The 11,965-nt window shown below is 40.5% G+C and overlaps 2 protein-coding genes across 7 annotated transcripts; one reads left to right on the top strand and one right to left on the bottom strand.

Moving 5' to 3' along the window:
- Positions 1-365: 365 nt before the first annotated feature.
- Positions 366-11,721, top strand: LOC118399288 (ladderlectin). Of its 4 annotated transcripts, none has more exons than XM_052472016.1 (7): positions 366-527; positions 9,945-10,023; positions 10,184-10,225; positions 10,412-10,539; positions 10,863-10,997; positions 11,200-11,311; positions 11,460-11,721. In XM_052472016.1, exons 2-7 carry the CDS (start codon positions 9,963-9,965, stop codon positions 11,543-11,545), a joined length of 564 nt encoding a protein of 187 aa, XP_052327976.1. In that variant the 5' UTR covers positions 366-527; positions 9,945-9,962; the 3' UTR covers positions 11,546-11,721. The 4 variants fall into 4 exon arrangements, with proteins under 4 accessions (XP_052327976.1, XP_052327977.1, XP_035651154.1 ...); XM_052472017.1 differs by having other exon boundaries at positions 369-527; positions 9,931-10,023; XM_035795261.2 differs by lacking the exon at positions 366-527 and adding an exon at positions 9,648-9,820 and having other exon boundaries at positions 9,931-10,023.
- Positions 2,270-4,758, bottom strand: LOC118399048 (ladderlectin-like). 3 transcript variants are annotated; one of them, XM_052472019.1, is made up of 7 exons: positions 4,744-4,758; positions 4,499-4,573; positions 4,296-4,374; positions 3,467-3,594; positions 2,932-3,066; positions 2,618-2,729; positions 2,270-2,471 (listed from the first exon to the last, which is right to left on the bottom strand). In XM_052472019.1, exons 3-7 carry the CDS (start codon positions 4,354-4,356, stop codon positions 2,386-2,388), a joined length of 522 nt encoding a protein of 173 aa, XP_052327979.1. In that variant the 5' UTR covers positions 4,357-4,374; positions 4,499-4,573; positions 4,744-4,758; the 3' UTR covers positions 2,270-2,385. The 3 variants fall into 3 exon arrangements, with proteins under 3 accessions (XP_052327979.1, XP_052327978.1, XP_052327980.1); XM_052472018.1 differs by lacking the exon at positions 4,744-4,758 and having other exon boundaries at positions 4,499-4,666; XM_052472020.1 differs by lacking the exon at positions 4,744-4,758 and having other exon boundaries at positions 4,296-4,388; positions 4,499-4,661.
- Positions 11,722-11,965: the final 244 nt, after the last annotated feature.

Here is an 11,965-nt window from a genome sequence, read left to right as displayed (position 1 = left end):
GCTAGGCTAGGGGTTAGGGGTTAAGGTAGGGTTAAGGTTAGTGTTAGGACGCTTTGTTATTGTTTCGACTGTTTGATTGCCCCTTTAAGGTATTTTTGTTGGAATTCGAATTGAATACCACGTCAATTCTCCACTTCATAAGTGATGTCAATAATTGAATAGGAATTTCTATATTAGTTGGCCCCAACCCTGGATGCAAAACCATTCCAAATAACATTACCATTAATATGGTATTTGAACTTTGTTCAACAGAATACTACCGTAGTTCCATGGAACACCAATACTAGTTAATCATTTTTTAAAATTGATAATCTTTTATAGCTCACACGATCGGTAACCATTCCAAAGAACATTCTTTGCCCTTCATATCTGGAATTTGAACATACCTCAAATCAGCTCTATGGAACACCATTACTAACAATTGTTTGAAATTGCTAACTATTTATTTGTAGCTGACAGTGTAAAAGTGCTCCTCTTTCTCCAGATGAACAGAACCTGCAGAACGTACCAGTGATTCACATTAACAGGTAAGTCCTCAATTCATGTACATTTCAAAATAAACTGTTTACTGTTTACTGTTTTTCAGAGAATTCTGGATGTTTCTAGCATTATTGCCCTCTGATTGTTCTAGTACCTTGTTTTTAGGAGACCATCATCACCACCATGGCAATGTTGACCATATATCTGCTGCTCTGTGCTGCCTTTGCTCTGAATGGAGCAACAGGTAGGACACACAGCAAACCAATAATATACACTTTAGTTCACACTTTACAGCATTCTTTACAAAACACTCCTTTCCTGTCAATCCCTGGTACTCCAGCTCGTTTAAGTTTTTGTTGTCCAGGTGCTGAGGCCCTACCCGAGGCCCTACCCGAGGCCCTACCCGAGGCCCTACCCGAGGCCCTACCCGAGGCCCTACCGACATCCCAGAAAGCACAGTCGAAAGTTCCATATGTTCAGCAAGTAAAGCATCTTAACGCTGCAAGCTCCTTGTAGTTGCCCTTGTGTCATGTCCTCTAGTAGCCAATTCTGGCCTGACCCAAAATGCAGTGGTGTTGATATGCCGCTTGACAACATCCCTCTTTCTTCTTACTTTCCCGTTGTGTAGTGAGGTTTGAATACGCAGACCTTCGTCATGATTGATTCAGCTTTTTCCCAGCTTCGATCTGATGTAGGCATTTATGTGCTCCATGATTTTGTTTTGGCATTTAGCTGAAAGATCAATGTACTTCATTGCAAATATAGTACCCAGAGGAGGACAGAAGATAGCTGTCCTCCGGCTACACCATCCTCCGGCTACACCATGGTGCTACCCCAGCGAGTACTGTTGCTATAGACCTTCATTGCAAAACGATATGTTTTAATCAATTATTTGCTGACATGAATGTATTTAGTATAGTTTAATCTAAAAAATGATAACTTTTTTTATTGTTTCACTATTTTTATTTGTATTAAATTTTACTGATGAGGATGGTACTCTCATTCTTCTTCTGCGGAGCCTCCACTGGACTGGGCAGTAGTCCAGGTGTGACAAAACTAGGGCCTGTAGGACTTGTTTTGTTGATAGCCTTGTCAAGAAAGCAGAGCAGCGCTTTATTACGGACAGACCGCTGCCCATCTTAGCTACCTTTGCATCAATACGTTTTGACCAGACAGTTTACAATCCAAGGTTACACCGAGCAGTTTAGTCTCCTCAGCTTGCTCAATTTCCTTGATGGAGGTGGGGTGATAGAAACAGGCTGATATGCCCATAAACGAAGCAGTCAGTCCTTTCTTGCTCCATCCGTCTATCCACATGGTTATTTTTCATGCCTCTTTCAGAATCTCCTTAACGTTCTGGGTTGCTGTATAGTTTTGCGAAGCAATCAAGCCGTTCGCTCTAACAGCAGCAGGAGTTTTACATTTGGTATCAAGTGTTCGGTTGAATTTTCTGAAGGCTGGCTCATCGCAGTCTCGTGGAATTTTCGGACTGTAGGAATGAATTAACCAGTGCTTCTTCTCTTTTTTTGAAACTCATTTGAGGTTGCTATGGTTGCTATGTTTCTGCTCTTTTCATGCAATCTGCTGAAGTTGGTTGTCCTGACGTGCAGCTACTGGTTGACGTGCAGCTACTAATAGCTAGCTGGTGGCTATCTCACCTGGAATTTATACTGAAATTGTTTGTATAATTCTTTGATCAAACTCTGAGATCCTAGACTGTACCTTTAAGAATCCTGTTACAATTATGGCAGTATCAGTCATGTTTAATAATGACTCTTAAGAGAAAACACAATGTCTACTCCCGTTTTATTGACAATAAACAACAAAACAAGTACAAATAATCTTTACTGAATATTTAAAGACTGTTCAGTTGGGTGTTGGCACTATGGAGTATCATTGTTGGTTTCAGTTCTTCTGGATTTCACACATTCTTTTGGAGCACACCGAGGGAAATTTGTTGCCGCAGTTTATATCGTTCCAGCCATATTTACCTTAAAAGGAAACATGGCACAGAAATGACCTCTCAAATAATCTCAGGTGTTCACACAACAATAGTATAGTCTGTTTGCGGTGTGTGTGTGTGTGTGTCAGCTTTATTTGATGAATGGATCAGTGAATGATACTGGGCCTACTGTACCTTCCCAGTTAATCACTAAACATGGCTCTCTGCCACCTCTATTATTGGGCTCTCCTTTCTTCCAGTTCTGGTAATCAAATTCAGAGCCGTCACTCCAAAACCATAGTCTGTCCTGTGGGGAAGAAGTGAGGTCTCAGTATCAAATAAATCCCATGTTATTATTATAATTGTATGCCAATAGATACTGCAGTGACCTTTTTGTTGTTGTTGAGTACATCTATAAGATCTTCCAAACAGAGATCTGACTTTATCAGTGACCCTTGAGGTATTGATGAGTTTACCAAAGATATTACTGATCTGTGAGTATACTCCACCTGAACAGCATCAAATCCTCCAATCCAGGTAGTTGATAAACCGCCAGTCTTGCACCCCGCAATTGCCTGTAGAAATTGATACTCCGCAGAGCTGTGCACAGACGCCAGGTTTGCTCCAAGGGACACACAGTGGCGCTACAGTGAGAGGTAGACAGGGACAAAGACATTTCGTAATGTAAGTATTAGTCAGCAGTCCAGTCTGTGATAACTTATCTTCTGGACTCTCACAATCAAATATTGTCCATCGCAATTAATGCTCCTTTAAAAATACTCTAGGAGATATTAGATTATCTCTGTCTTAACCAATATACAGTAGGCCTTAATTAACATAAATATATTTATGAATATGCCACGCTTAAAGAAAATTCCAATGAAACAATAACTTCAAGGGGAGGTTCAATATTTTACATGACACGTGCGGTGCCTATAAAAAAAATGAGGCCAAATCAACTTTAAGGGTAACCTCAAACCAAATATGCGAGTTGATTTTGATTGAACTTTCCCTTTAATTCACAGTAGAGAGTAACCATAATACCTCTGCTAGGGGCCATGTCCTTGCAGTCTCGACGAACATGAAGCAACGCGATCCAAATTGGAACCAGCCTGTGGGGCATTGGTTCCTGTTCTCTGCTGCCACTACTCCCTCCTCTTCTCCCTTAGCTCCTGGAAGAAGGACAGACAGGCAGGAATTCAAATGGACAAGTCATAGCAATGTTGTTCACAAACAACCGCCCCTGCACACAACTGTTATTCTGATTAGTAGAATCATCAACCTGTGAGAGGTGTCTACCTAGTAGTACTGCGGATGAATCTACTGAGATACGTTTTATGGACAGAGATTAAAAACTACAATTACCCAGATGCAAAGCCTGCTCAAAGTAAATTGTCTTTTCAAGGGACTCTATAGAGAATGCAGTTAAAGACAAGAAAACACATAAAATCAACGCTGCCTTTGCAAAGTTCATGGGACTGTTCTATACCCTTTGCCGACCCGAACTGTCATGTGCTGGCTCAGATATTTTATTTTCACATTGCCTTTCCCAGCACAGTTCCAGCAACTACAGTGGATTCGTAACCAGGCCAGCCCAGTGCAGTTCAACTCGACTCAGTATTGTGAAAAAGTTACTATCGTACTGGCCAAATTCAAAACAAGTGCAACTAACTAGGCACACACTTTTCTCAGTGTTTTTCTCCAGCAAAGGTTCTGAAACAAGAACTGGTACACACAAAAAATTGTGAAGGTAGGGCCTCAGCACCTGGACAACAACAACATCAACTAGCTGGAGTTCCAGGGATCGACAGGAAAGGAGTGTTTTGTAAAAAATGCTGTAAAGTGTGAACTAAAGTGTATATTTTTGTCCTACCTGTTGCTCCATTCATAACAACGGCAGCACAGAGCAGCAGAGATATGGTCAACATTGCCATGGTGGTGATGATGGTCTCCTATAATCAAGGTACTGGAACAATCAGAGGCCAATAATGCTAGAAACATCCAGAATTCTCTGAAAAACAGCATAACAGCAAATTAAACAGTTTATTACTTAATGTACATAAATGGAGGACTTACCTGTTAATGTGAATCACTGGTAAGTTCTGCAGGTTCTGTTCATCCGGAGAAAGAGGAGCACTTTTACACTGTCAGCTACAAATAAATAGCCATTTCAAACAATTGTTAGCTGGTAATGGTGTTCCATAGAGCTGATTTGAGGCGTGTTCAAATTCCAGATATGAATGGCTTTTCATGGCAATGTCCTTTGGAATGTTTACCTATCGTGTGAGCTATTAAAGATTATTAAAAAAATTAATGGTTACCTAGTAAATGGTTTTCCATGGAACTAGTATCCTGTTGAATAAAGTTCAAATTGCAGGTGTAGTGAAATGCTTGTGGTCCTAGCTCCACCAGTGCAGTAATAAACTAACAATTCACAATAATACACACAAATCTAAAAGTAAAAGAATGGATTCAAGAAATATCTAAATATTAGGATGAGTGGCATTGACTAAAATACAGTATGTAAACATTATTAAAGTGACTAGTGTTCCATTATTAAAGTGACCAGTGATTCCATGTCTATGTACACATAGGGCAGCAGCCTCTAAGGTGCAGGGTTGAGTAACCGGGTGGTAGCCGGCTAGTGAAGGCTATTTAGCAGTCTGATGGCCTTGAGATAGAAGCTGTTTTTCAGCCTCTCGGTCCCAGCTTTGATGCACCTGTACTGACCTCGCCTTCTGGATGATAGCAGGGTGAACAGGCTGTGACTTGGGTGGTTGATGTCCTTGATGAACGTTTTGGCCTTCCTGTGACATCGAGTGCTGTAGGTATCCTGGAGGGCATGCAGTGTGCACCCAGTGATGCGTGGGCGGTGCAGTTGCCGTACAAGGCGGTGATACAAGCCGTCAGGATACCATCAATTGTGCATCTGTAAAAGTTTATGAGGGTCTTAGGTGCCAAGACAAATTTAATTTCTTCAGCCTCCCGAGGTTGAAGAGGCGCTGTTGTTGCACCTTCTTCACCACACTGTTTTGTCAGTGATGTGTACGTTGAGGAAATTGAAGCTTTTCACCTTCTTCACTGCGGTCCTGTCGATGTGGATGCTGGCGTGCTCCCTCTGCTGTCTCCTGAAGTCTCATGTAAATGTTATTTAGTTTACCATACTACATACCCCACTTTGTTTGGTTATCCTTAGATACATTCTCCAGATTTGCCCAGAAAGATTTGTTGAAATGCACCAAAAATGCTATTCACGTGCATGTCTTTAGTATTTAACAGATAGAATGATGAAAAAAAGTATTTCTCCGCAATCTTCTCTGGACAAGTCAAGTCCTGGAGTGTCTTAACAAAATGAAACCAAAATGATAGACTTGACTTCATCCAGTGTCAAGAAAAATGGATTTCGCGCGATATGACAATATGCACATATTTAACGAGATATTACTATATTTGCATATTTTTAAAATATATTTCAGGAACATTGCAATACAATAAAGTATGATATTTGTGTCTACATCCAACTGGTAAAGGGGAGAAAAATTAGGCTGTGGTGCCTAGCCTTTATAAGAATAATCATCGGTGCCCGAGTCAGATTCAGACATTTCTGCCGCACCGTTCAAAGCTAAGGCCAGGCCTGGTTGTTGTTGATCACAGGTATTCTCTTGTCTATACTGTAATAGCCTTGACCATGTTCGCCCCGTTGTCAGTTCCGAAGAGTAGGATCTTCTCCTCTGCTATGTCCCATGTGTTCAATGTGCAGTCAGTTACCTCTCCGGTGTGGGGATGCTAAATCCGATGGAGGTTGACCAATGCGTGCTGTGCTTGTATTTTGTATTTATTATTTTATTATGCCAAGGCAGCAGCTACTCTTCCAAGTGTCCAGCGACATTAAGGCAATTACATACAATAAAACATTACATTTCACAACACATTGTTAGACACTACTCTACTGCAACATATCTACAATACAAAATCCATATGTACATGGGTAGAGTGTGTGTGCTTATGCGTGTGTCTGTGCCTGTGTTTGTGTCTCTTCACAGCCCACACTGTTCCATAAGGTGTAGTTTTAACTGTTTTTTTTTAGCTGATTTGACTGCTTGTATGAGTTACTTGATGTGGAATAGAGTTGCATGTAGTCATGGCTCTATATAGTACTGTGTGTTTCGGGTAGTCTGTTCTGGACTTGGGGACTGTGAAGAGACCTCTGGTGGAATATCTTGTGGGGTATGCATGGGTGTCTGAGCTGTATGCTAGTCATTTAAACAGACAGCTTAGTGCTTTCAACATGTCAATACTTCTCACAAATACAGTGCCTTGCGAAAGTATTCGGCCCCCTTGAACTTTGCGACCTTTTGCCACATTTCAGATTTTAAACATAAAGATATAAAACTGTATTTTTTTGTGAAGAATCAACAACAAGTGGGACACAATCATGAAGTGGAATGACATTTATTGGATATTTCAAACTTTTTTAACAAATCAAAAACTGAAAAATTGGGCATGCAAAAATATTCAGCCCCTTTACTTTCAGTACAGCAAACTCTCTTCAGAAGTTCAGTGAGGATCTCTGAATGATCCAATGTTGACCTAAATGACTAATGATGATAAATACAATCCACCTGTGTGTAATCAAGTCTCCGTATAAATGCACCTGCACTGTGATAGTCTCAGAGGTCCGTTAAAAGCGCAGAGAGCATCATGAAGAACAAGGAACACACCAGGCAGGTCCGAGATACTGTTGTGAAGAAGTTTAAAGCCGGATTTGGATACAAAAAGATTTCCCAAGCTTTAAACATCCCAAGGAGCACTGTGCAAGCGATAATATTGAAATTGAAGGAGTATCAGACCACTGCAAATCTACCAAGACCTGGCCGTCCCTCTAAAATTTCAGCTCATACAAGGAGAAGACTGATCAGAGATGCAGCCAAGAGGCCCATGATCACTCTGGATGAACTGCAGAGATCTACAGCTGAGGTGGGAGACTCTGTCCATAGGACAACATTCAGTCGTATATTGCACAAATCTGGCCTTTATGGAAGAGTGGCAAGAAGAAAGCCATTTCTTAAAGATATCCATAAAAAGTGTTGTTTAAAGTTTGCCACAAGCCACCTGGGAGACACACCAAACATGTGGAAGAAGGTGCTCTGGTCAGATGAAACCAAAATTGAACTTTTTGGCAACAATGCAAAACGTTATGTTTGGCGTAAAAGCAACACAGCTCATCACCCTGAACACAACATCCCCACTGTCAAACATGGTGGTGGCAGCATCATGGTTTGGGCCTGCTTTTCTTCAGCAGGGACAGGGAAGATGGTTAAAATTGATGGGAAGATGGATGGAGCCAAATACAGGACCATTCTGGAAGAAAACCTGATGGAGTCTGCAAAAGACCTGAGACTGGGACGGAGATTTGTCTTCCAACAAGACAATGATCCAAAACATAAAGCAAAATCTACAATGGAATGGTTCAAAAATAAACATATCCAGGTGTTAGAGTGGCCAAGTCAAAGTCCAGACCTGAATCCAATCGAGAATCTGTGGAAAGAACTGAAAACTGCTGTTCACAAATGCTCTCCATCCAACCTCACTGAGCTCGAGCTGTTTTGCAAGGAGGAATGGGAAAAAATTTCAGTCTCTCGATGTGCAAAACTGATAGAGACATACCCCAAGCAACTTACAGCTGTAATCGCAGCAAAAGGTGGCGCTACAAAATATTAACTTAAGGGGGCTGAATAATTTTGCACGCCCAATTTTTCAGTTTTTGATTTGTTAAAAAAGTTTGAAATATCCAATAAATGTCGTTCCACTTCATGATTGTGTCCCACTTGTTGTTGATTCTTCACAAAAAAATACAGTTTTATATCTTTATGTTTCAAGCCTGAATTGGCAAAAGGTCGCAAAGTTCAACGGGGCCGAATACTTTCGCAAGGCACTGTTCAAGTAGTGATGAAGTCAATCTTTCCTCTTCTTTGCGCCAAGAGAGATTGACATGCATATTATTAATGTGAGCTTTAAGGGCCAGCTGCTTTGTTCTGGGCCAACTGTAATTTTCCTTTTTGTGGCACTTGACCATATTACTGGGCCAGTGGAGGCTGGGGACTTGAAACATTGAGGAGGATGGGAGACCCAGGGTATAGGCGCGGAACGCACAGAGACGACAAAGTGTGTTTCAAAAATCATCAAAGACAAACTATTTTAACCTAAAGAGTTTAATAAAGACATTTAAATGACCATATTATGAGTTACTTCCACAGTGTCGGGAAGGGATCACAGCAGTGATTGAATGAGGGTATGAGGCATGAGTTGAGGTGTTCAGAGGCTTGACCAGTGCAGGACAGGGTTTGACTGGGAAGACAAAAAACAATAACACAACACACTATACAGTTAGACAAAAGAGCTAAGAATGAGTTTGTCCAAGCAAGGAGTAAAATCATTGATGTGTAATAATGTGATTGTGTTTGTGATTGACTCTACATACAGTAATGAGAGAAAACAGATTGGGGTCCTCACAGTACTTGGAGAGGAAACATTGAATGTGCCAGTGGATCAGTGGGCACATGAGGCTTCAGTTCATGTCAGGAGAGAGTTGACAATGGTAGTGGAGTGGAGTGGTCATCACCTCTTAAATCAGGGAACAGGGCCACCACATCCCAAGGCCACCACCCGGTTACTCAACCCTGCACCTTAGAGGCTGCTGCCCTATGTACATGGGATCACTGGTCACTTTAATAATGAATCACTAGTCACTTTAATAATGTTTACATACTGTTTTACTAATTTCATATGTATATACTGTATTCTATTCTACTGTATTTTAGTCAATGCCACTCCAACATTGCTAGTCCTAATATTTAGATATTTCTTGAATCCATTCTTTTACTTTTAGATTTGTGTGTATTATTGTGAATTGTTAGTTTATTACTGTACTGGTAGAGCTAGGACCACAAGCATTTCAATACACCCGCAATAACATCTGCTAAATATGTGTATGTGACCAATCAAATTTGACTTGATTTTATTTGATGTCAAGAATTTCTATTTTAGTTGGCCCCAACCCTGGATGCAACACTATTCCCAATAACATTATCATGAATATGGCATTTGAACTGTATTCAACAGGATACTAGTTCCATGGAAAACCATTTACTAGGTAACCATTAATTTTTGGGATAATCTTTAATAGCTCACACGATAGGTAAACATTCCAAAGGACATTGCCATGAAAAGCCATTCATATCTGGAATTTGAACACACCTCAAATCAGCTCTATGGAACACCATTACCAGCTAACAATTGTTTGAAATTGCTACTTATTTGTAGCTGACAGTGTAAAAGTGCTCCTCTTTCTCCGGATGAACAGAACCTGCAGAACGTACCAGTGATTCACATTAACAGGTAAGTCCTCCATTCATGTACATTAAGTAATAAACTGTTTAATTTGCTGTTATGCTGTTTTTCAGAGAATTCTGGATGTTTCTAGCATTATTGGCCTCTGATTGTTCCAGTACCTTGATTATAGGAGACCATCATCACCACCATGGCAATGTTGACCATATCTCTGCTGCTCTGTGCTGCCGTTGCTCTGAATGGAGCAACAGGTAGGACACACAGCAAACCAAGAATATACACTTTAGTTCACACTTTACAGCATTTTTTTTACAAAACACTCCTTACCTGTCGATCCCTGGAACTCCAGCTAGTTGAAGTTGTTGTTGTCCGGGTGCTGAGGCCCTACCTTCACTCTTTTTTGTGTTCCAGTTTTAGAACTGTTCCAGGACTTTGAGCAGGCTTTGCTTCTGGGTAATTATAGTTTTTAATCTCTGTCCATGAAACTTATGTCAGTAGATTAATCTACTAGGTAGACACCTCTCACAGGTTGATGATTCTACTAATCAGAATAACAGTTGTGTGCAGGGGCGGTTGTTTGTGAACAACATTGCTATGACTTGTCCATTTTGAATTCCTGCCTGTCTGTCCTCCTTCCAGGAGCTAAGGGAGAAGAGGAGGGAGTAGTGGCAGCAGAGAACAGGAACCAATGCCCCACAGGCTGGTTCCAATTTGGATCGCGCTGCTTCATGTTCGTCGAGACTGCAAGGTCATGGCCCCTAGCAGAGGTATTATGGTTACTCTCTACTGTGAATTAAAGGGAAAGTTCGATCGAAATCAACTCGCTTATTTGGTTTGAGGTTACCCTTAAAGCGTGGCATATTTATAAATATATGTATGTTAATTAAGGCCTACTGTATATTGGAACCTACATGACATTGGTTAAGACAGAGATAATCTAATATCTCCTCGAGCATTTTTTTAAAGGAGCATTAATTGCGATGGACAATATTTGATTGTGAGAGTCCAGAAGATAAGTTATCACAGACTGGACTGCTGACTAATACTTACATTACGAAATGTCTTTGTCCCTGTCTACCTCTCACTGTAGCGCCACTGTGTGTCCCTTGGAGCAAACCTGGCATCTGTGCACAGCTCTGCGGAGTATCAATCTCTACAGGAAGTGGTGGCGAGCAAGACTGGCGGTTTCTCAACTACCTGGATCGGAGGATTTGATGCTGTTCAGGTGGAGTATACTCACAGATCAGTAATATCTTTGGTAAACTCATCAATACCTCAAGGGTCACTGATAAAGTCAGATCTCTGTTTGGAAGATCTTATAGATGTACTCAACAACAACAAAAAGGTCACTGCAGTATCTATTGGCATACAATTATAATAATAACATGGGATTTATTTGATACTGAGACCTCACTTCTTCCCCACAGGACAGACTATGGTTTTGGAGTGACGGCTCTGAATTTGATTACCAGAACTGGAAGAAAGGAGAGCCCAATAATAGCGGTGGCAGAGAGCCATGTTTAGTGATTAACTGGGAAGGTACAGTAGGCCCAGTATCATTCACTGATCCATTCATCAAATAAAGCTGACACACACACACACACACACCGCAAACACACTATACTATTGTTGTGTGAACACCTGAGATTATTTGAGAGGTCATTTCTGTGCCATGTTTCCTTTTAAGGTAAATATGGCTGGAACGATATAAACTGTGGAAGCAGCTTTCCCTCGATGTGCTCCAAAAGAATGTGTGAAATCCAGAAGAACTGAAACCAACAATGATACTCCATAGTGCCAACACCCAACTGAACAGTCTTTATGGTAAAGTCACATTTTTTTGTAAAGATGAGTTGTTTCTGTCAACTGTAACTTTGAGTTAGTTGTCGTTCATATATGTTGAGTGTTGCTTTTGTTGTTTATTGTCAATAAAACTGGAGTAGACATTGTGTTTTCTCTTTTGAGTCACTATTAAACGTGAATGATACTGCCATAATTGTAACAGGATTCTTAAAGGTACTGTCTAGGATCCCAGAGTTTACTCAATGGTCATTTAAATTCTTGATATTTATCCGTCGATTCAAGGTTATTACAGTCAACAAAAACTGATACTAAAATAAAAATGCAATTTGGATAAACAATTTAATAAATGAAATAAAATAATGAGTAAAAACACTTAAACATTTTAAAAAA

Source organism: Oncorhynchus keta, chromosome 20 (assembly GCF_023373465.1).
Source record: "Oncorhynchus keta strain PuntledgeMale-10-30-2019 chromosome 20, Oket_V2, whole genome shotgun sequence".
Taxonomy (NCBI): domain Eukaryota; kingdom Metazoa; phylum Chordata; class Actinopteri; order Salmoniformes; family Salmonidae; genus Oncorhynchus; species Oncorhynchus keta.
The sequence above is the reverse complement of the archived record's forward strand: the minus strand, read 5'-3'. Positions and strand labels throughout refer to the sequence as shown.